This window comes from Aptenodytes patagonicus, chromosome 14 (genome assembly GCF_965638725.1).
Source record: "Aptenodytes patagonicus chromosome 14, bAptPat1.pri.cur, whole genome shotgun sequence".
Classification (NCBI taxonomy): Eukaryota; Metazoa; Chordata; class Aves; order Sphenisciformes; family Spheniscidae; genus Aptenodytes; species Aptenodytes patagonicus.
In genome coordinates this window covers 3,603,443-3,627,790 of record NC_134962.1, presented here as the reverse complement: position 1 = coordinate 3,627,790, position 24,348 = coordinate 3,603,443, and the positions used below count along the sequence as shown (strand labels likewise).

Below are 24,348 nucleotides of genomic sequence, written 5' to 3'. Positions count from 1 at the left end.
AGCAGCAGCAGCAGGTGGGTGGGTATCTGGGGACTAGCAGGACATATGGATGTCCACGAGTGATGGAGCATCCCTGGTGCCTCTCCTCTCCCCGGGGGAGGAGGGGGAAGGTGGGGGGAGGGTGTGCTGTGCTCGGACCCCCTACCAGCCCCCTACCAGCCCTCAGTTTACAGCCGTGCCTCCGTGTCTGACTTTGCAAGGGATGGAGAAGGGGTGGGGGTCCCGATGGGGTCCCTATTGGGAGGGGCTCTGCAGCGCAGCCCGGAACGCGCTCCTTCCCTCCCTCCCCTCCCCGGGCCCCGGTTCGGGGTCCGAGCTGGGGTTGCAAAACCCACCTCGGCGGCGGGGAGTGGGGAGGGGGGCCGAGCCCAGGGGCCGGTCCCCCGGGGCCGGGGGAAGGCAGCACCAGCGCCGGCAAAGCCGGCGCGGGGGGTTGCGCGGTCGCCGGCCGGCGGCGTCTCCCGGCGCGGCTGTGCGAGGCGGGCGGGTGCGGGTGTGTGTACGTGTGTGTGTACGTGTGTGTGTGCGGGTGTGTGTGCGGGTGTGTGTACGTGTGTGTGTGCGGGTGTGTGTGCGGGTGTGTGTGCGGGTGTGTGTGCGGGTGTGTGCGCGCAGGGAGGCTCCTGCCCTGCCAGGGCACATCTGGGCGCCGGGGAGCTGCAGGGAGGAGAGAGCCGGAGCTGCGGGCTGCTCGCAGCCGAGGCTGCTCCGGGGGGTGGGTGGGGGGGGTGGGGGTGGGGGTGGGTGCGTGTCTCGCACACGCACACGCACGGCAGCCCGGCAGCGGCAGGCGCCTCCTCCCCGCCGCATTAAAACGAGCCAAGTTTCCACGCCGGGGGCAGCGGCACGTCGGGGCGCGGCGGCGGGTCCGAACGCGGCGCCGGGCGGTGCTGACCCGGCCCCGGGGATGCACCTGAACGCCACGGCCCCGGCCGTGCCGGGCGGCCCCCTCCACCTCTACCCCAGCGGCTATGCCAACGCCTCCAACCGCTCCGACCTGCTCCCCAAAGGGCCTGACGAGGAGGACCTGGACGTCAACACAGACATCTACTCCAAAGTGATGGTGACCGTCATCTACCTGGCTCTTTTCTTGGTGGGCACCGTGGGCAACTCCATCACGGCGTACACGCTGGTGCGCAAGAAGTCGCTGCAGAACCTGCAGAGCACCGTGCACTACCACCTGGCCAGCCTCGCCTTCTCCGACCTCCTCATCTTCCTCCTCTGCATGCCTATCGAGCTCTACAACTTCATCTGGGTCCATCACCCCTGGGCTTTCGGGGGGGCCGTCTGCAAGGGCTACTACTTCCTCCGGGACGCCTGCACCTACGCCACGGCGCTCAACATCGCCAGCCTCAGCGTGGAGCGCTACATGGCCATCTGCCACCCCTTCAAAGCCAAGAGCATCATGTCCCGCAGCCGCACCAAGAAGTTCATCAGCTGCATCTGGATCGCCTCCTTCCTCCTCGCCATCCCCATGATCTTCACCATGGGGGAGATCTACGGCAAGGACCAGAATCCCGACTTCCTCATCTGCACCACCATCGTGGACGCCTCCACGCTGAAGACGGTCATCCAGGTGAGCGATCCCGGCGGCCGGGGCTCCCCGAGCAGCCGGGGGCCGGGCAGCCCCCTCCCTCCCCGGGCTCGGATGGCCAAACTTTGCGGAGACGGGCGGGGCAGGAGGGGGAGGCTGGGAGGGAGGGACCGGCTCGGGAAGGGGGGTATCCTGGGCAGCCCTGACGGGGTGGACCGGCCCGGGGTGCGGGCAGGCGGGATTTGGGGGGGGGAGGGTGTCTCGGCTCCGCTTGCTGTGCCCCACCCCGCACCCCCTCCTTGCCCCACAGCGCCGGGCTGAGACCCTGCACCGGGGTAAATCCTGCACCGGGGTAAATCCGGCCCCGGGCCGGTGCAAGCGCCCCCGGAGCTCTTCTCCCGGCGCGGCCGGTGCCCGGAGCTCACGCTGTCCCGGACCGGGAGCCCCATGTGCCGCAGACCCCGGGGCAGCCGGGCCCCGCTCCGCCGTGCGGCGCCGTCTCGCTCGGCCGGGGAGCCGCGGACCGGGGATGCTGGGGTCCTCCCCAAACGTGGCAGTTCATCGCCAGAAAAACCACACATTTCCACCTTTTCTCTGCATCTTCTGCATCTCCTTTCCTTCTGCTGGAAAGCGGCCAGCAAGATCGAGGGAAATAAAACCATCTCTCCCCCTCTCCCGGTTTCTTGGGTTGATCCAGAGCCCACTTCCTCTGTGTACTGACAGATCCTAATTTCAGAAAGTTTTGGGAAGGAGGTGCAGCATAGGTATCCGAAAAGGAACTGCATCTTCAAAGCCAGAGGCTGGTTTTTTTTTGCTGTTTGGGGGAAATCCATAGCTGGTTTAACTAGCAGACCCCTCCTGACTTCAGAAAGGCTTTGCTGGTCCCCACATACTGCTTAATCTAACACCCCCATGCGTGGAAAGGATTTCAGCATCAACACTTGCTGCGCTCCAGTGCTCTGAGGGGTTGAGGCATTTGCTTACTGGAGCATTAGGCTTGAAAAATGTAAGAGACATGGAAGGAGAGACAGAAAGAGCAAGACACCAATCTCCATAGTCCCTTTGCTGCTAGGCTTGCATGCGATAGCTTCTCAATCTTTTATTTTGAACATGAATTTCAGGTGGGTTTAATCAGCAACCAATTAGAATTTAAAGCTGCATGTGTACTAAAGCCTTTGAGATGTTCCCACAGTTAAAGGGAACATCCAACTTAAATGGAAACAAGTCAGAATCATTTCTCCCACTAAAAGTGGGCGAGGGTACATGCAGTTAGATTTAAGCCCAGAGCCTGTAGATGTTTGGACATGTCTCTCCAATTTTCCCCCTGGACTGGTCCAGTAAACGAAAATCCACCCCACACAGAAGCACTGGACTCCCTCTGCATGTTGTCTTGATACCTAACTCTCATCTTGAGATGGTGGGGGCTCTGTTTCTCATGTAGGTGCCTTGTAGATTTTGTCAGTGGCAGCCCAGTGTACTTAGCCCAAATTCTCTACTCTCTAAGGAGCCGTGAGCCATCTGATTTGAGAACAATGTGGCTGAAATGCATTATTTCCAGTCATCTTCCTCTTAGGATTAAACTGACGCTCATCGTTAACGTGATACGGCTAAAAAGAGATGATTATTTCCTAGCCATGCCTTTGGAGATTATAGTTTAAACAATTCTCAACACATTTTACAGTCTTGCTATTATCCAGGCTATACCTTACCCTGTTACCCAAGTAAGAAGTAGGCAGACACGAATGCACTGTATGTGAAGTTCACCTGGGGGCTTTTCCTCATGTTTTGTTTTTTTTTTTTATTTCACTTGTGAATTAATTTAAAAGTAAAAAGGAGCCAGCTGTTGCGGGAAGAAAAAAAAAAACAAAAACCACCATACTGTTCCTTCTCAGGGGATCTGGCTACAAAAGTAGATTTGCTAAGATAGGAAGGTTGTATAATGGCTTCGCTCCGTTCCTCCGAGCACAGGGAAGCAGCACACAACGTGATGCAGGGCCCTGGACCTGGGAAGGCTCCAGAGTGAATAAGCAAAGCAGCTGCAAGTCAGGTTTGAAGTGCATTAATGGAAACCATTGCACAGCGTGTGAGCGGGTATTCTCACGTCGTAAGCTGTGCAGAGGTTTAAAAAAGGACAAATAATGGAAGACCTGTGAAAGAAAGGGCAGTGGTAATGTGGAGAGTGACGTGCAAAGGTCTTGCTGGTCGGAAATCTGGAGCCCTGGTCTTTCGCAGTGGATTCAAGCTGCTTTAGAGCAGGTCTTTGCATCTCTTTGCGTTCATTTTCTGTCTTCAAATTAAGCAGAGCAATGATGCACTTGCTCGAGCTGGCAAATCACTTGTAATAAATCACTCAACGTATTTCACTCCTCTTCCTGTTTGGCAAACTGTCTAAAGCAAATCGGGATTTTTTTTGGAAGCCATTAGTCCTCCAGGAGGTTTTATTTGTTGACTGATTGAAAGCCAGTCCCAGAACAGAGCGACTGTAACCATTTATAGACTAAGAGCCCAGTGTGAGCAATGGTTCTGCTTGGATCATTGCAGGAGAACATTCCTCCCTGGACTGGAACAAGCTTCCCAGGATGAATATTTGAGCGTATTAATTTAACATCTCTCTTTTTGCAAAAGTCCCTCACTACTTGCTTTGAATATTTAAGTTTTAATGGACATTTCTGAGTGAAACTAGACTGTGTGTGAACAGTCAGGTTTCCTTATAAAAAGAAAAATAAGTATTCAAACAACACTCGGCATATTTGATTCTTGCTCATATTACTTAACTTGTACCACTTAAGCTTCACAACAACTGTGAGAAGTAATTACTGATATTCTTCTAGTAATTACAGATTGCTCAGCGCAGCACGTAATGATAAGCAGGAAGAGCAATAAGTGAGATGTTCTGCAGGGTGTCACCATGTGTCACCACGATCAGGACGGCCAGGCACTGCACCTCTCACCTCGTGCCATCGAGATGTGAGCTCTGCGTGGCCTCTGATGCTTCATTCTTTAGAACAGGCTATTTCCCAGCTTTGTTTATCACTATCCTTGCAGCTGCTTAAATCAGCCTGTGAATCTGGTTTCTTATATATTCTTCATTGCCAAGCTTGCTTGTTACTTCTGTCAGTCAGGGACGTCTGGTTTGAATATTGGCATCAGCATGCGGTCTGGTAGCAGGAATAAGTCCATTATAGCCACATTATTTAGGTCTAGTTAACACTTTAACTGGCAGACATCCTCTAAACCACACTGCAGCCAATTTTAGGTTTTTTTTCCACATAAATTAAACACCTCTTAAAGCCATCCCCATGTAAGTAAATTCATGTTTTCATGCCACTTCAGCTGGAGGAGGTTTTAAAAGCTACTTCTTGTGGCAGCGACAGATAAGAAAGCTCCGAGGCAGAACGAGATGCTTCCTCTGTTCGCTTGTGGGTCGGTGGGTTTGGTTCCTTCACAGCCTTGCTGTCGGCTCTGGGGCCAGCTCCCCCGAAACAGGACCCTGCTGAGTGTCCCACCCCACCAGGCGCTGCCCTGCGTGCCGTTAGCACCATACACTCTCAGCCCTGTCTTTCAAAAAGGTCTTAATTTTAATGGCCAGATGGCTGCGCAAATAAATTTTCCTTTATTGCTTCTTGCTTTCTTACCTTTGTACCTCTTTTCTGGAGAGGTCCTTAGTGGACCTGGGGAAAGAGGGGAAGTTGAAAGAAATACAATCCTGGTGCACCATCAGTTCCAGCACACAGAGTTAGGCAACTCCTCGACCTAAAATCTCAGGATTTTAATTGCGCCTGGATTGGGCACACATGCGAGGGGAGCCTGGGTGTGGGCAGCTCTCTGCCACCCTGTAACACGGGAGCGAAAGCAGCGTGTTGTCCCGCTGGCGTGGCACAGTCCGTGCTCGGATGGCTCAACTGCAAAATGTCCCCTAAGTTATGGCGAGTGCCTGGGTAGATAGTGTCTGACACATGCTAATGTTTTATTTGCATGGACAGCTGGTGTGAACCCATTTATTAAAACACATGGCAGCAGGCCCTGAGCCTCCATAAACTGTCACAGCTCCATCAGCTCCAAGTTGCTCATTTGATAGGGCAACTCCTTGGGAAGCTGGGAACTCAGCTGGGAACTCAACTGGGAACTTCTCTGGGACCTCCTCACAGATTTGGGTGGACAGCTGCTCCAGTTCTGCTCAGCATCAGCCCACCCTTGCGTGGCTGCAGCTCACCTATCCCTCCAGATCCCTTGTTTATTATGTTTTATGAAGTCTGCTCATAGTTCAGATGATTTGTAGAGTAAATAACTCTGCATGTGAAACAACCGCTTGCCCAAGGAGGTCCTCTGCTTTATTTCTTCCTACATTTCTTCTTGCGATGCCTTCGAAGGAATGTGCCAAAGAGCCTCAGGTCTGAAGGAGACGGGAAGGAAGGACCAGGCGTTGGAGCTGGGAGACACAAGGCACAGCCTGGCCTCTCGGCATCCATTACCACACTCTCTACACACTCTTCCAAGAACATCTATTCAATTCCCATTTGTCTGAGAGGCCCACAAAGTTAACTCGTGCACGATGTTGCAAACACTCCTTTACACTTTCCTCTGGTGAGGAGCACCTTGGGTTGGTGCGATGAGCTTTCTGCCACGACGGCACACAGTCGGTACTGTGGACGGCAGGGCTCTGCCCACCGGCAGATCTGTGGTGCCGTGTAAATAAACGTGACAAGCATCTCTCCATAGTACACGAAAATAGCAACCCATAAAATCTAATGGCTGAATTCTCTCCAGGTTTGCTGGAAAATCATATCCAGGATTAGTCAATGGCTTCAGTTCAGGAATCCTGCATTTATACTGATGTTGACTAGAGGAATTGAAGTTGATTTCTTCTCCTTAGAACACAGCCAAATTCCTACTATGGCTTTTAATAACAGTACTGTTTTAAATCACTCACTACAGCTCCATGCAGTGATAATTCCACCCATTGGGCCTGGCTGATAAAACTATTTTGGCTACACACACAGGATCTCTGCCCACCAGAGAAGCCCACGCCAGGGTGCCGCTAACCCCTCCGGCGGCACAACAAATTGGCACCTTTGGGGCAGGACTGTGTCCCACGAAAGGCGTCCCGTCAGGTCACGGTGCTGCCAGCCCCTGGGGTAGATAAGAAAATGAAGATGTTGGTGTTCAAGTGTGTCTGGATCCGTCCCCACAGTAATGGAGACAGACACCCGCCCCAGAGGGGATGCCCATCTGCGGTGGCGTGAGCATCCCTAAAAAGCTGCCTTTTTTCCACGGACTATGCAGAGCACCCAGGGCTTTAATTCAGCATATGCATGATGACAGCCCAGCCTGCCTAATCCCAGCCCATTTACACTGTGGTCCGTCTTGCAGCTAGATCTAAATTAAATAAGCTCTTGTGTTCATTGCTTTATATAAGCACTTGGCCTGCTGTGTTTTGCCAGTTCTTACATAATTTCTTTTTTTTTTCCCCCAATTGATTTTAATTCACTTGATTTCCTTTTCCCTCCCCCTTCTCGAGATGTCAGCTGGACATAAAAGAACGAGGAAGTGTGGCTGATCAATTTAGCTCTTAGGTTTTCCTCTTAACAGCAGTTTGTAAAGGCAGAAGAGACGAAGGTAATCTAGTGGTTCCTATTCCCAGAGAAAAAAAAAAAAAAAAAAAACAAAACCTGCAGCTGCCTTTAATCTTCTTCCCGATCATTTAAAACAGCTATTTAATTGTCTTCTCCCTACTTCCCCCCTCCTTTCCCTTAAAGGCTTTTACTATCATCTCTGTGCAGCATCTGCTTGAGACTCACAGATGGCACTTTCGCTTCCTGACGTTTAGAAATGCTTCTGTGTCCTGCCCGAGGCGCACGCGATGGGCCGCATCCCACCACGGGACATATGGGGGGCAGAACGGGCTTTGACGGTGTCACCATCGCGTTTTCCCTACTGTGAAATTACCCCTTGCTGAGGGCCACGGGACAGCGGGTGAGCAAAGGTACCTGGAGAGCCTGGGGAGTGTGGTGGGGTCCAGAGCTGACAAGGTGGGAAAGTCTGAGAGTTGTGGCCATCTAGCTCTAAAGCAGATATCATTAGATGCCAAACCCAACAGCCCCGGTGCTGACATCCCTCCTTTCCCTCACATTAAGCAGATGAAGCTGAGTTACTATATTCCCAATCTGTCTGGTTGCTCTCCGGTATAAGCCACTTGCGCCGTGTGAAGCTGGAGACGCTTCCAACACCCATCCTCCCCGTATCTCCGTACCCTGTGTCCCTCTCACAGGGGTGTCAGCACCCTCAGTCTGGCATGGTAGAAAAATGCAGATTATAAATTCTGAGCTTTCCTAGCCTTTTCCCTACTTCTATGCACATGCGAGCACCCTGCAGTTGCTTGTCTGGTGTGACCATCTGAGACCAGTCCAGTCTCAGCTCCTGGCCCCCATCACCCTCTGCAGGAACACATCCAAGCAGGGGACCTGGGTGAGCTGGTCTCCTGGTTTCATGAAGAGCTGCCCTTCCCCAGGTGACAAATTTTGCTGCCTTTGTTACGGAATTTGAGTTGATATTTTTTAAATTCCCTAACAAAATGGTGTCCTCGCTAGTCCCAAACCTCTTTGAAATGCAAATTATGAATTTGATTCATAAGTAATGCCAGTCTGGCGTCACAATGGCCGGTGGCCTGACAGTTCCCCTCCCCACGGCGGAGGGAGCATGGAGGTCCTCGAGCACGGTTGGGCATCGCTTCCACTTCGCTTCCCGGGGTGCAGACGGCACCAAGCACAAGGGCTGCTCCTTGGCTGTGAATGAGGAGTGAATCCTGCAAGGCTGCAGCCTGGAGGGTGGCAGGACGTGCCTTGGAGGATGAGGGACAGACCAACCGCACTTGCATGAGCCCTGCCATGGAAAGGGACCTGAGCGAGACATGGGCACGAGACCACGCGCTGCTCCTCTGCCTGGTTGCAGGCACCAAGCACCCGTGCCGTCCCCTGCCCAGGCTGGGCTGAATAGCTCCATTCTGTAATTTTGTGTGAGGGTGTGATCACTTGGAAAGGTTTGGGTTTTTTTCCCTTAAATGAAGCTCTTGGGGGAGAGGGCCAGCTAACTCATCATGCTCCACTAACAGCAGCCCCCACGTTTTGCCTCCCATGGATGCCATTTCTTCTATTCAATTCTTTCTATTCAATTTCAAAGCGTCTTAGGTGTGGGATTAAAAAAAAAAGCTGATGATAAATCAGTTGAGCTGATGAATTATTCAGGAAACAAGTGCTTGGGACTGGTTTAGAAAAGGTGATGGTGATGGAGTACTAACCCCGTCAGGGTAGCAGAAATTTCTGAGCTGCTGGTTTGTTCCCAGTATTTTCCTGCATTCAAAGTATCTTTTGTTAAATTTTCCGTGGATGGGAGGGAAATAGCGGTGTGACAATTCTATATCCCTATGCCCAAGTGCCCTCCTGGTGCATCTGTGCATGGAAGTTCACCCTCCTCCTCCCTCCCTGGGGTACCAGAAACCTGTGGCTCCCCCCTGCTCCTGCTGGGACAGGGGATGCTGTGGACAGGGCTGTACCTTGCCGGGGAACGTTACTCTCATCCTCGGCCTTCGGAGAAGGTACGTCTGATGGGCTGGAGGAGCCGGTCACCCACAGGTGGTTCGAGCATGTGAGATTTGCTTCTCGTCTCCCTTGGCTTTTTCACTTCAGTAATGCTCAGTGCAGAGAGTGCGCTGCCGGGCATGGCTTCATGGGGGCTCGTTTTCTCCCAGGGAAAAAAAAATAATAGAATGAACAAGGTCTTTTTAACTGAACTTTTTTTGAGAGAGAGAAAGTTCAGTGAGGTTTCTTTGAAGCTTTTAAGTTCTCAGGGACTAGAGACAATTGTCAGTTGAAGACAGAAATCAAAGAGATGAGATTTTCCTAGTGGAAATGGGAAACAAAAAAAAAGTAAAAAAAGTAAACTTTCACAAAGTCTTTAGTATCTGAAAGGGGGAAAAAAGCATCTCTTTTATGCAAAGTGCTCATGAAAAACGTGGGAGTACCTCTAAACTGTAAAGCCACATACAGAGCGAAAAGCATATTCAGTATGAGTAAATCAGAGAGGCATCGGAGTGACAGCTAAGCCGGGGGACGTGCCCTGGGTTTGGTGGTGTTGCTTGTGGCCACGTTGCCGGCTCTGGCGGAGCAGCCCCTCACCGTCCTCACGGGCAGCCTCCCTGCGCGCCGGCTCCCCTCCATGATTTACACCCAACCTGTGGCTATACATCTCCCCAGATGCTGAACCCTGTGCAGTAAATCTCCCTTTATAAAACCTTCCAGATGTCTCTTTGCCAAGCGAATTCCTAAATATATAAAAGAGGAACAGGCAGCCTAGTCAGGACTGGGTACATAGCCTCATTTCAGCATTTTCCCTTCTCTTTGAAAACACCTTCTGGTACTTTCCTGCCAATTATTACTCCCTCTAGATAATAAAGAAGAAATTTAGGGCCACTGCTGTTACAGCCTACTTGCACTCTTGAAGCGAATGGTTTACCTCGCTTCAAGAGATTTGTTCCTCCTCCAGAGGAAGTGAAGGAGATTGGCAAACATTCCCTTAGCACGTGGTATGCCCATCAAGAGACTCCCGGGATCCTGGAAGCTGCCTGAGGACCTTCATTTCAGGGACTCAGGGTGGATCTGGTTTAATTTTTCCATGCCTTCCCACTTGCTGAATGATCCCAGGAGAGATCACACTTGAGTGCAACGCTTTGGATGTGCCAACAAGCCCTGCCTCCCGCCGACACCAGGTGTGTTTGGAACTGTCATATGTTAAAATATCATAAGTTGTCCAGGTACTGTTTCTTTGGGGCCAATGAAAACCCGCTGTCCCTTTGCCTGGAGCGCTTGCCTGACTTTTGGAGCCTGCAGGATGGTTTCCATTGCAAAAGAAAGGGCTAACACAAGGTTGTCTTCTCTGATACACACTGGCTTACAGAGCCAATGCACGGACCTCTATTTTCTGAGAAGGCAATGGGACTCCAGGAGAAAGTTACAGTCTGTTTGCTCTGGTTTCTGCCATGCAATGGATGTGCTGGTTGCCTTCTCTTCCTGGGCAACTCAGCCCTGCTGATGGGTCCTCTCCTGCCCTTGCAGGCTCAGCCTGATGGATGCTCACCTGCTGCCTCAGCACTGCTGCTCAAGGCTTTGCATGGTGTCTAGCAGCAGGAGGAGCAATCTCATCCCTTAACCATCTCATTTTCTTCCTCCTTTAGCCTTGAAGAAGGGGGTCTACCAACTTAATGAGCTTCACCCAGACCTGTGGAGCAAAGACCTGCTGCGTATCAGCTATGAACGCTTTGATGCAGGATGGCATTTAGCTCAGCAGACCCCTATTTTTGATCAGGACTCCAAGGAGCTAATTAATACAGTCACTGCAATGCCACATCCTATTAATTGTAACATAATCAAGAACAATGCAGGTCTGCAGTGCTGAACCGAATAAATGTGGTCTCAGTACTTGGTAGGGCTGTCATATCACCTTGTTCCCTCGGAGAACTTGTTTAATAAGTCCATAACTATTTGAGTATGTTCAATACCAAATTAACCTGCTTTTCCCTCCTATTCTATGATTTTTTGAAAACCATCTTACAAAAATGCAGCTCACACAGCCACTGGGAAAGTTTAGCTCATTACTCGCATCACTCTATTGATTCCTCCTGCAAAGACCTTACATTTTATCCTCATGGGGACAATTTATACATTTTAATATACTCATTTCATTCAAAAGAGAAACTCATAGAATTGAGTTTCCCTCCCTAAAGCCCACATTTCGTTTTTTATCACTGTCAGTCATGGGCTTATGACATTGTCATACTTACTTGTTCCTTAACTCCAAGTGTGTGAAGTGTGATAAAGCACTGTAGGAGGAAGGAGAAATATAGGTTCAGGCTAATAAATAGATATTTGACCTCAAGATACAATGATGGGGAGACATTTATGCCCCAAGCACTTAATAGACTGCGGTCACTAACCCAAGGGACAAACTCTGCCCTGAGCTTGGTCTCCTTCATACCGCTTTGGCAGCTCACAGGTGCTTCCCAGCCAGCGCAGGAGAGCTGCAGGGTGGAAAATCCCTCAAAAGGGCAAAAAGATGTGCAGGGATTTGGTTAGAAAGCATATCACAATGCAGCAGCCCAGTGGAGCAGGGCACAGGGCCAGCCTGGTAGTCCTGGTCCAGCCTGGAGACCAAGCCGTGCCAGGAAACAAATCCTGTAATACCTGAGGCTCTGAGAGGCAGAGACGAGCTGCGACAAAGACACTGGGGAAAAGCAGCAATAAAGTAACCGCTAAGTTCACTGCCCCTTTGGGGTACGCTTTATTTTCTCCCCTGAACGTCTAATTGAATTTTCTTTACTCCCGTCCTCAGCAGTACAAGAGGAGGTACAGGTACAGCCTCATGCCTGCACCGTTGTCGTGAATAAAATCCATAAGAAGAGCGTGGGGAGTGGGAGGGGAGAGCAAAGGTATCGGGTTTGTGGTTTTGTAGCAGGTTGGTTAAAAATAAGCTAGCAGGGTCTGAAAGCTGCTTAGAGGGTTAGAAATGGATTAGTGAGCTTGGTAGCACCAGGCAGCCAGGAGGGCACAGAAATGTGGTGTGATGTTGCATTGATCGTGTACCTTCCTCCAAATATTTGTGGTCTAATTTGTGTCCTGGGGTGGAGGGACATTTCACATCCGTGCTGCCACACTGTTTTCTGCCACGGAAACCACGGCTGTTCCTGGCAGCTATTAGCAGGTTTGAAGCAAACCAGAATAACCCCAAACCCTTCTCTCCTGCGCTCAGATGGTCGTGCCCACCTTGCCCTCCTCCAGCCCAGGGTCCAAATCCTCCCCCACCATGGAGCAAGGGGGCCAGCACAACTCCCATTTCTTAATAGTTTGCAAACTGCCTGACTCTATAAAAATCACAGTGCTGGCAGCCGTGCAGCTGCTTGCTGCTGTGGCAAGGTTTGCAGGGAGCACGACATTTCTCAGGGTGATGGGTAAGTGTTTCCCAGGACAAAGCCCCAACACCCACTGCCCAAATCTCCTCCTGAATTCAGGCCACTGACCGCTGAGGGGCCAGGTAGAAAGCAGGTGTAGTTTGTGTTGCACGAGCCGAGCCCCTGTGTCCATGCCACCAGCCGTGCTCGCGCCCTCGCTGCTCCTCTGAGCTCAGCCGCAGGCAAGATGTACCAGGGAGAGGGAGGAGAGCTCGGCCCCACAGCTCTTCCCCAAAGGGCTTGTGCCGCAGGAGTCATGGTCCCGCCGCTGGAACACCCTGTGTTTACTCCAGGGATTTTAATTTTCATCATCAAAAGCTTCAGCTCTTTGACTTTTATGCAGTTGAACCCATCTATCACTTCATATACTCTGAGGCCAGGAGCAGTTTCCTTCAGTTATTTGCCTAAAATACATGATGAATTCATCTCCGTGCAGTTTAGCACAAACGTTTTTTTCCTTATTGCCAGAAGAGCAAGGCTGACTATGTTGCTATAATTAAGATGTTTATATATCAAATGAAAAGACCGATGCACTTGAGGTGTTTTGCTTAACATCAGCTCCAGCAAACCTATACTCTATTCTGTCCGAGCCAAAGTGTCCACAATACAGCCAGCACTACTAGAATTTGGGCTGACACTACAAACCCCACTAAGGGGGTTAATTGCCCCCCAAAATGAGTTTCTCAGGGCACCAGTGATGGAACTTGCCACTACCATTTCCTCCAGCAAGTCAGGCAGCCGACCAAATCTGTATGGTCCACTGTTACCAGCTCTCACGCTTGAGTCTGCAGTCAACAGTGGGACAGTGTTTGACTTAAATATGGCCTTTAATTTATTTATAACTGCATATCCAGCACTCGGTATCATATTTAATGCAAATAACATTAAAGTGAAATCGCCACTGAGAGGCACGTTATGAAGATTAACAGCCTGGCTTTTCTATTACTCCAGTTTATACAGTGCTGATTTGCACTTGGTGCTTTGTAGGCAAGTGTTACGAATATGTGAATCAAGAAATCTACATCTAAGACTGCCATTTTGCCAAAATCAGTGCCTGAAAGCCCCTTTGTGGCTCCACGGCCAAAGGAAAGAGCTGGAGGCATAAAAACCTCTGGGAAACGCTGACATGCAGGTAGGTGAGAAGCTTGAAAGATACCCTCCGCTGGTCATGCAATAGGCCATCTGTGAGGGTTTTACTTCTTTTAATTGTATAGCCCACTTTCCTTTTAAACAAGCTGTCAGGAAAATTAATCTCACCAAGTTTAAGATGACACTGAACATATTCTCATGCCCTGCAATTAATCTGGAGCTGTTTTATTCCTTTCTATCTTCATGTGATGAATTTGTCAGGTGTAATGCCGTGTGCTCAGCACCTCATTATGGACTTTATGAATAGGTTTGTGTCTGATCTTCTGTCTGGGTCCTTCTCTGTCCCTCCCATCCTCTGGAGAACTGAATGCCCTGCCCAGGTCATTGTCCAAGTTCACTTTTCATGGAGGAGAAATGTGACCAACGTCACATTGTGAAATGTGGCCAAACCTATTAGTAGATGCCAGGACAGGAATCACTCTTGTTTTGCTTTTCACCATGGACCAGGCTCGCGCTCCAGCTCTGCAGAGAAGCTGCTTCGGGCTCCACCATGCTGAATAATGCAAAGGGGCTTTTGCAGGACGTTGGCTCTGCAACTTGTATTGAGACTTGTTTTGGCATCTGCTCTGCAGGTTGCCATCGAGGTGCGGTTCTGAGATGCGTAAAGGAAAGACACAAAGCTCGGGGTTTTACCTGCTCCTTGGCTATTTCAGGCAGGGGTGTTAGAGTATGCTGCCGTGCAGCTAAACAGCTGTGGCTGTGTATGTTGGGACCCTCAGCCCCAGCCCCCGTACACTCGGTCTTGCACAAACAACATTAAAGGGTGGTGCATGTGCCAAAGAGCTCACAGTCTAAATAATCACTAGAGCAATGCCACTCGTTCCCTGTGGCATTGTACAGGTGCTGGCTCTGTCACTGGTGTATTTGTTGCTCGCTAAAAGATTTCCTCTTGTTGCAGAGGGAAAAGGAAACCTTCCCCTTGCTTTTCTTTAAGAGGGGCCGTGCAATGGTGAGACCTCCTAAGGACAGCTATTGCTCGAGGGCAGTGTTGCGGTATTGAAGGGGAATAACCAGCCCAGCTTTAACTGGAGACAGGTCAACGCGATGGCAGCATGGCCAGAAACACTGCCTGATCTGCTGGTTGTTTTCCAATAGCATCCTGGAGCCAAGCAAATATAATTTATTTTTTAGTGTCTAGTGAGAAAGGAGTTTCGTTTGAAAATAGAGCACCAGCAGCTACAATAGCTATTTTTCTGAGAGTCAAAGAAAATGGCAGAAACCTATTAGACCTTATAGCTCACCACTAAACATGCTCTGCTCAGGAGCAGCAAAAAGCTCGGAGAATTTCCAGCAAGAGCTCCGTTAATGGTTGCATTTTCCCTCAGTTCATCACCAAGCCAGACTACGAGGCTCTCACTGACAACGTGTATCAGGGCAGTGCTTCCAGTGAAAATAAAACCAGCGTTATCCAAAGAAACGGACTTTTAAAAGGGACCAGGGCAGAGAGGTGGTAATAATAACAAAACACAAAGGGGTCGCAGCTCCAAGCACCCAGCTGCCCAAGCTCAGCTCCCAACCACAAACCCACCCCACCTGCCTGCACCCTCCCTGCACCAAATCCTTTCGGATCCTATTGGTGCTTCCCACGGTCTTGCCCTGTTTCACCGAGGTTTCAGCTTGGTGCAATCCCTTAGCAACCTGCTCTTTAAATTCACCCTCCCTAGGGTGGCTCCCCATTGCGTTAAGGGAAGGCTGGGAGCTAAAGGAGATGCTGGAATCAAGAGGAGTATTTCAGGTTACAAGCATTGACAGGGCTTTAGGATAGAGTAGCTGAGCTGTGTCAGAGGAAGCTACTCTGCTCCTTTATAAGAAGGCACAGGCATCTGCTTCACTAGTGATATTAATGCTAGGGGTCCTCTAGGAAAAGAGAAGATGAAGCATGGCAGGAGCTATTTATTTCGAGAATGAGATGCCAGGTGCATTACTGCTTGCCAGCTCTGTCTTTTCCAGAAAATGAGGTCTCCCACCCCTGTCACTCCCTGCCTAGCCTGAGTTCCTCTAAAAAGGATTAGAGAGATGCGATCTGCAGGGAATGGCTGTATCACAAGGAGACGATGCAGGTCTTCCACTTTCATGAATGCTTCTCTTTTCCCTCTTCCCCCCATTTTATCAATGGAGATGTTTCAGGAAAGACTACCACATATATAGTGATGTTACAGCCAGAAATAAAGCTGGCTTGTGTCTTCATTCCTTTGAAACAAGTGTGTTTGGGAAAGGGAAAATTGTAGGGCATACTCTAGAGGTTTTCTCGTATCATGTAGTGCTGTGTTAAATTCCATCCCTTAAATATTGCCCAGGCGAAAGTTGCTTTTAAGGACCCTCAGGGGCTGCCCCCCTTGTTGTGAGGTTATGTCTCCTTGCTCTTGCACAAAACAAGTTCAAATAATGTTTCTGTTTTCTGCTCTGAAGGTTGCCGGTTTCTTCCCCATGAAATAATGGAAAACTTTGTTAAACTTATCAACTATTTAGGGAAAAACGTCATTTACTCAGTTTCAATTAAAACAAAAAAAACTAAAGCAATAAAAAACCCACTGGCAGCCTGTAAAAAGTAGAAGCAAAGAGACAAGGGCAGAAACAGGGCAAGAAATGACTGTTTTATATACCTCCTGCTGGGTAGTGATAGAAGAGGGCTTTGTGCCTGCAAAACAAAACTGTTTTTCTCTTAAAGCAACTATTGACTCAAACTCTACAACTGCAGCTGTAGCTTTGCACAGAAGCTGTATGCCTGCGAACAGATCGACTTCCTCGCATCTGCTCGCCTCAGCTCAGCCGGTGCCCCTGCCTCCGAGCTGAATTCAGCTTTTTTCAGAAAAGACAGGGACCGCTCTCCCTTGGTGCTGTAAATCAGAGCCGTGCCTTCAAATTCAGAAAAAAACCCAAAACATTTCAGGTGATTTTTCAAGAGAAGGAGCTGGTTTGGGCGATTGGCATGACTTTTCCTATTTCCCAGTTTACGGGGCTGGACCAGCGTGGCTGTGACGGGTGACTTTTGCTGGGGCTGTGTCTGACGGGGTGCAATCCCTGATTTTCCATGCGGATTTGCACTAACACCTTTCCTGAGCCACGCTCGTGACAAAGGAGAGCAGCTTGTTTTTAAGGCCACGCGTATCGATCCAGCTGTAGAGATTATTTTGACTTGCAGCCTGTGGGTACTGTTAATACAAAATTGAAGCGCAGCTGAAAATCTTCTGGGCATTAATTTCTTTTCAGCAATGGGCTTCTTTCCTCTCTGGGAGGCTGGTCCACACCCCAGTGCCTCACACTAAAGGAAAACCTTAACAGTTAGCAGATTGCCCTCTATTTCTGTCCTACAAATCTCACACAAGCACATTTGCAAAACCTGCTTGTGCCGCATGGAGCCATTGCATCGACCGACTGGCTATTCCTCTTCAGACCCAGCATCCCCTTAGGAGCGGTGCTGCTCTTCTGCCAAGAGCTAGCCCATGTCTGGGGCCTTTCAGGTCAGTGTCTCGGCAGCAGGGAAACCACTGAAGTGGAGAATGGGTCTTTCTGCCTGGCTGCTTTCACTTATAAACAGACACCGGTCCCAAATGCAGGGTTGGTGTCGCAGCGGGGCGAAGCTGGTTTCCTTCCTCAGAGCTGGGTGAGCCCGGTGCTTCCAGCATCAACCCCGTATCGGCTTGCCAAGGCTGCTTTTATTGCGCATGTGTGTTACACCAACATATCTATTGGCATAAATCATGGACCCGTGGTGAATCGACAGGGAGATTCTTGGGAATCCCTCAAGAACGGGGTTGGCAATCAAAGACGTCTTGACCGGTGGTGAAGGGCTGTGCCCAGTGCCCCGGGAGACTGATGGGGAGAAGATCCCCCACCCTTTCCGTGAATGAACCTGATGAAAATTATTACCAGCAAACATCAAGGAAGAAGCCATGAAACATGACTTTCCAGGCTGGGACAGTGGTTGTTTTGACAGAGTTTTCATACCTTCATTTGATATTCCATTGAAGCTTTGCTGGAGATAAGCGATCTCATAGAAAACAGGGTTTTTGTGTCCAGTCAGAAAGAATGAATTGCAGACTGCTGAGGAAAGCAGAGTTGTTATCCACGGAGACAAGAAATTCAGCTGAAAATAAGCATGGCTTTTTCATTTATAATTCTAGCTGCAACTTGTCAGAAATCTGGCTCCAGCCAAGCTGATTGGCCTGGAAATGGGGCAAATCAGCAATGAAATGTGCATTGGTCACCCCTAAGAAACCAGCTCGTTCCAAGACTTAATCACAAAATGCTTCCAGCTTCTCCTTCTGCTCACAATGTAGCATTCAAGAAAAATGGGATGGTTTTTAGGAGCACATGGTTAAGGCAGTAACGTAGATGTGAAGTGAGGCTGCTGCCCTGCCAGCCTCTCCCAGCTGTTGGGTAAAGTTTTGTGTTTAAATTGTTTTAAGGTGAATGAGACAAGCTTGCCTGGAGCACCAGCATCAATCCCATAGCGAAAAGGGACCGATTAAATAAACAGAGATCTCCCTGTTATTAGTGCTGTTTAGATAACTTTGAAATGCTTATTATTCAAAGTAAATTAATTACATAAGCTTTTTCCCTATTTTTGGCTCAAGAAGGAGTCAGTGAATTTCCTTTTTCAGAGCAGAACATTTGTGCTTTTTACCATGATTCAGGGAACAGTTTTGTACTTTGAAACCGGTGTGCGGATGATTCACGGTGACACATATTGTGTTGGCAACGGGCCTCGTCTGGAAAGCCTCGATACACCGTGTGGTCCAGGCTGTGCCTCTCCAACATTTGGGCTTGCAGCTGCAGTGACCCTGGGGGAACCAGCTACGAAGGGATTGATCCCTGGACCACGCCAGAGTGCAAGTTAGCATCAGAGCTGACTAGGGCAGTCTTTCATTACCTTTTCATTAGTTAGAGTACATCCTTGTATTTGTTTCATCGGTCGCTTTACTTCCAGTTTTTCCTTTCTTTTTTTCTTTTTTTTTCTTTTTTTTTTTTTTTTTGGCCAGCTTCATACACGCAGTAACTTCATTGCTTAGCCCTGGGCAGTGATGAGGGTGACCATCTCCGAGCCGTGGGTACCCACTGCTGCTCTCTCTCTTCCTCCCCATTCCCTGGCCAGGGACACGAGCCACATTGGCAATGTGACCCAGCTCCTCTTTTCATCACCACGGCTCCATGTCGGACCACGTTCCGGCGCACCCAGATTTGCATCATGGTTTATGTCCTGTAACACTGTGGGCATCATCTGGTTTGGAGCTGTGGGGCTTATTTTTCTTCTTTTTTAATGCAAGACAGGTAACGTGGCAGGAAGGGTCGGAGCGTGGGCTGGGTCCGCTCCCCAGAAGGCTGTCCTTGCTGCACTGGAAGGAAAGTCATTTCCCACCCTAGTTGTCCCTGGTTTCTAACACTGTAAGTGAGAAGAGACACAGAGTGGTGCAAAAAGTGTTGTGGAAACTGTGCTGTTTAACTCTCCTTTTAGTGTGTTATCTATCAAAGTAATTACATGTGGCTCAGGAACCTCAGACTGCTGCAACAATATCATTCTCCTGTAGCTTTTCTATTTCCATCTAATTAAAACATTATTGTTTCATTCATGTTAGTTTGCATTTTAAATAAGGAGATAGGGACAGAGTGGCTGATTGGTAACTTATTCTCTGCGTGGGTAAAGATAAGCATTAATCACCCTGTCATGCTCATGCTTTCTCTTTCCTTATGCATCTCAGACATCAAATTGCAAATAAAGGGGAGAAAAAGCCTGGGTCTCGATGACACTCGATTTGTTTCCTCCGTTGGGTCTCAGGGAGGGACGGTGACATGCCCTTGCTGGCTGCTGGGGTAGTCGCTGGCTTCACATGAGCTGCATTTTGAGGAGCGAGGGAACTTTCATCCCAAAACGAAGCTCTGCTTTGGAATTTAATGTGCTTCCATCTCCTGTTCCCTTTAATTTTCATTACATGTTTTATCGCTGCCATGCGCCTGCCTCTTTGCTGTGTCAAGGCAGGGGAGGGAGGAGAGCGAGACTGGGTGTGTATGCAAACAACCCTATTAGAAACATGATCTGAAATAATCTCCCTAACTAATGCGGCGTGGCTCAGCAGCCCCTTTCTCCCCTCGTATGCCACGATTTGCTTCCAAAACGGCCGGCATGCAGCAGGCACACATCCACACCACCCTTGGGAGGCACAGCAGCCTCAGGCTCCATCGCCCTTCCCCACTCCCTGATGGACACAAGGCACATCAGCCACAGTGGAGATGATCGATGGAGATCTGGGCACGTTAAATGGGAGCAGAGGTGCAATACTCAACATGGCTGGGTTTTGAGGTGGGGAGCTGGGGTCTGATCATTTAACATCTCCCCTGCTCCAGGTGTTTCTGTAGCCCTGAAGCACGTGTGCTTTTGTAGGGTATTTTTAGCAAATTTAAGTTTACCAGAGGTCATGGAGAAGTAGAGCACAGCATCTGGAAGTGCTGTCATTCCACTTCCAGTCTAGCAGGAGTAACACATTGACTTATTTATGAGCGCAGTCAGCTCCCTTCTCTCTGTGTGTAACAATCTGCTTTAACTCTCCCAGCACAGAGACATAATTTTATTGTCAACAATTCTATGTTGTTAATAAAACCTTAAAGCAAGTTAAGCAAGATTCGAGGGGAATGGAAATGTTCCCAGATACTATTATTTTTTTCATTCTTTCCAAAAGATCCCACTCTTTCACTGTCTAAACCAACGAACAGCAATCACTGCTCTGGCCAAAAGGAGGGGCAGGAAATTATTTTTCAAAGCATGCAGACTGCTGGATAAACCCTTGGTCCCAGCAATCCCCAATGGCTGTGCAAGCCTTTGGGTGTTAATGCCATGCTCACATTTGTCATTTTTCTCCTGTTTCGGATCTAGCTCCATCTTCTACCTCGGGAAAGGGACTGGCAGGAGGGCAGCATCTCACCAACACTGGCAATTCCCAGTTAGCTTTCCTTCCGTCTCTTCTGAGCTGCACCAACAGCCCTTCCTTGCAGGAGTAAAGGAGCCTGAGCACACAGCAAACTTCAAGCAATTCATTAAATCTTGCAAGACAACATGCAAATATTTTGTGCCCAGTAGGAGAAGCTTAATCTGTTAGCTGGAAAATGCCCGTGTCAGGAATGACTAATCTCAACGCAGATGATACCTGGAAAATTAAGATATTTGATGCTCCCTGCAGAGAAAGATGCATCAAAATGGCAAGAGTTGTTCAACAAGCATGAAGAGGGAGAGTACAAGCCGTGACAGCACTATCTGGCTTGTTCATGTCATTGTGTTACGTCATTGTGTGTTGATGCTATTGGGAGATATCTGGGAGAGGACATGGGGAGAAGTGTCCCTGGCCAGGCTGCCCTGGGCGTATCGCAGGCTCCCACCCACGTCCTCCAACCCTGCAGGACCTTCCCTGGCGCTGTGATTGTAGCAGCTCCAAATATTTTATTCCAGGCCCAAATCAGAGCTTGTGTGGCCAAGGATGAAAGATCAGAAGCAATAGGGAGGGGAGGCTGAAAAAGAAGCTCAGGAGAGAAGAAATTAGGGCTGCCCATGCTGTGAGGGCTGCCCGTACTGTGCCTACCTGTCCCTGGGTAGGGGTGCGCTGCTATTGCAGGCTGTAACCGCTGGGACTGGGTGACTCCTGCCTGGTGCCGAGCTCTACCCTGAGCAGATCCTAAGTCTGCCCAGACCTCAGTGTGGCCTTGCATAGCCAGGGAATGAGGATTCACCAGGACCTCTTGGGGTCCCACATATCCTCTTAATTTTTACTTTTTTTCCTGGCCATCCTTGATGAGTTTTGGCCATCAGAGTTTTTTTCAAGACAAGACCAATATCCTTCCAATATCCTTCAGACCAATATCCTCATTTCTTTAGCAGCCAGAAGGGTTAGTTATTGTGTGACACAAATCAGAGACTCTGCCATGGCTGTGTGAGCCTTGCCTTCCCCCAAAGGGAGGAGAGCCTAATCTGTGCAGGACAGCGAGCTCATAAAATGACGATGAGCATCAGAGATACTAATGACCAAGCATTCATAAGCTTTTTCTAATAACCTTAGTAATTTGCTAAGAAGTCTTCCCCGAGCTGGGTGGCAAGTGGCTGTGGCTGGAGAGATGCTAAGAAAGGAAGATTGCAGCAAAAGGTTGGGTTGGTGCCTCTTCCCATCTCTAAGCATTAGAAGTGTGTTGAAATTTTAGGCACTGTGGCCTGGTCCCCGTCCTTTGCACGTGGCTGGTACAGTGTTTAGCATACTCAAGGCCCACTGCAAGATGGATTATCGGCTTAGAAAAACTGGTGTTGCTCTGCTGAGGTCAGTTCACATTCCTGTGATGCCACAGTTCATACCTGTTGGGGATCTGTTCAAAATGCTCCTCAGCTCAGAAATAATGAATCCTCCAGGCACGTATCACATCCTTCCCTGCCTTACAGACAAGGGAGCTGGTCCAGACAGTTGGAGGCCTTTGCTTGAGGCTGCGCCTTGCTCATGGCAGAGCAAGCCCAGACCAGCCCGCTCTTTCCATGTACCACAGGCTTGTGACACATCTTGTGGTTTTCCTTGTGACTGCTTTTCATGTTCATCAGCTGTGTTTTAACGACAGAGGCTATTTCCTGAACTTTGGGAGCCAGGCGGTCATCTGCCAGAGGTAACTGGTGCTTCTCCAGCAGCTGGCTAGAAAGAAACCCTATTTGCACACCAATCTTCCAGTGGCCTTTAATTTTTTGGTCTGCTGGAACTCGGAAAAGAATAAAAATAGCTGAGTGAAGCTCCATTGCTGCTTCCTGACATAAAGATGAGACATAATCACCTCTGGTTTGATGAACTGGCTGCTTTCATGATCCAGTGTACCTACTTCATTTAGAAAGTGGGGGATCTCTGTGCTTCTATCATTCATCGATCGACAGAGTCTGCAAACAGAGCAGTATGGTTTTGCCATTAATTACAATTTACGAACACTTTGTGTTAGATGAAGGGACTAAGTGGAAAGGGCAGGGAATGACTATGTTCGGAGCTACAGGGACTGCCCATCCAGCTATAGCACAGACCCAAAAGCTGGTTTGAACCTAGTAGGATATAGGTGTCCCACTCTCACCCACTCGTTTCTCATGTGCACCAAATTAGATTAAATTCCCCAATAAATTATAATGTAGAAAAGGTTTTGTAATGAGCTGTAAAATGTTAAGAAATCACCAGGAAATGCTAAAGTAACATGGCATGAGTTTTTTTATAAAGTAGCACGCAAACGACATGGCAGCATAATGATCTTTAGTTTCATTCCATATAAATTATGGGGCCTAATACAGCCCAGGATATTCAGGGCCCCTCACCAAGACAGACTGTTTCCTCCTCCTTTGTTCCAGTCCAGACGAACTTTCTTCCTTCCAGTACCAGATTTTTATTCTTTTTTTTTTGTGGCCAAAATACTCTGAAGGCGCTGTTGGTTCACCTTTGAAAACAAGGTTGTCTTCTTGTCACAACCTCTGCACCCAAATGCTGAGCCTCACAAAAGCATTGATGTTTTGGGAGAAATTTGACCTTCTGTATGATGTTAGGAGCCTGGAAAGATGTTGGATAAGCAGGTTCCAGAATGAGATCAGAGCAGGTGGATGACCTCAGTGGCACGTTGCATAGAAAGAAGGCGTGAAAAGCTGGAGGGGAGTCAATGTACGGGGCCGTGAAGACCTGCGACATCCACCCGCAATGTCCAATGAAGTTCTGAAGTCTGATGGTGGGTTTTCTGCCTGAAGTGGGCACTGTATTTGTGTTTATGGGGATGCCAGCCTGATTTCATTGATGAGATTTTGATGGTACATCAAACAATGCTTGCCATGCGTATGAACGGTCCAGAGCTGGTCAGTTAGGACTGTCAACCGTCAAGACAGGCTTGGCTGAAAAGCCGGAGACTCTAAGTTAAAATGTCCTTGTGCTTCATCAATATAATTATTTCCATGAAAAATGCCAGTTCTTACTAAACAATTGCCTGTCATAATTGTCTTTAAAGCTGTCATTACTAAGGAGTCAGCTGTCACTTCCACAGATGTGCTTCTGGAGATGTTTCTGCCTAATTCTAATGAAATTGCCCAGCAGAACATTGCTACAGAATACAGAGATAGCCCTGGGGTGCAAAGGAGGGTGATACATCTCTGCCCTGCCTTTCCCCAGATGTTGGTGTGGTCTCTCCAGGCTGCTGCGACAGGAGAAGCTGATCCTCCCTACTGTTCTTACTCATTCTTTAGTGCCTGTCACAGGAAAACTGGGGTCGAAGACTGTGGATGCATCTGCCCGTGGCAAGAGCTGCAGTCCTGCTTCCAGCGCTTATGGGCTGGAGACACTATTTCTCCTTCATCCTCTCTTTCCACTGGAGATGTTCCTCCTGCACTTGGGAGAATAATGGGGTTTGGGGTTTCATAGTGAAATAACTCATTTTCAAAGGGAGAAAATGTGTTTGGGTCAAACCGAGAAGAAAGAATTAAGAAATTTATCAGGGATGAGATAAACAAAGCAAATAATTTGGGGTTGACCTGCAGCACTTTGTTTGCAAATAAAACATCTAGTTTGAGCTGAGATGAATCACCTTGCTTCATTTTTGGCTTATAACCCATCTTTTTGTTCTTTCTTTTTTAGTTTAGGACATTTCTGAAATAAAACAGAAGTTCAGCATGGTTTTTTATTTAATATTTTGAAAT

The 24,348-nt window shown here is 48.9% G+C and overlaps 1 protein-coding gene across 1 annotated transcript in view; it reads left to right on the top strand.

Moving 5' to 3' along the window:
• The first annotated feature begins 890 nt into the window (after positions 1-890).
• The window catches only part of NTSR1 (neurotensin receptor 1), a 62,987-nt gene continuing 39,529 nt past the window's right edge, over positions 891-24,348 (top strand). The window contains exon 1 of the mRNA XM_076351904.1: positions 891-1,576. Within this exon, the coding sequence (XP_076208019.1) occupies positions 908-1,576 (669 nt within the window). The 5' untranslated portion in view covers positions 891-907. The remainder of the gene's footprint in view (positions 1,577-24,348) is intronic.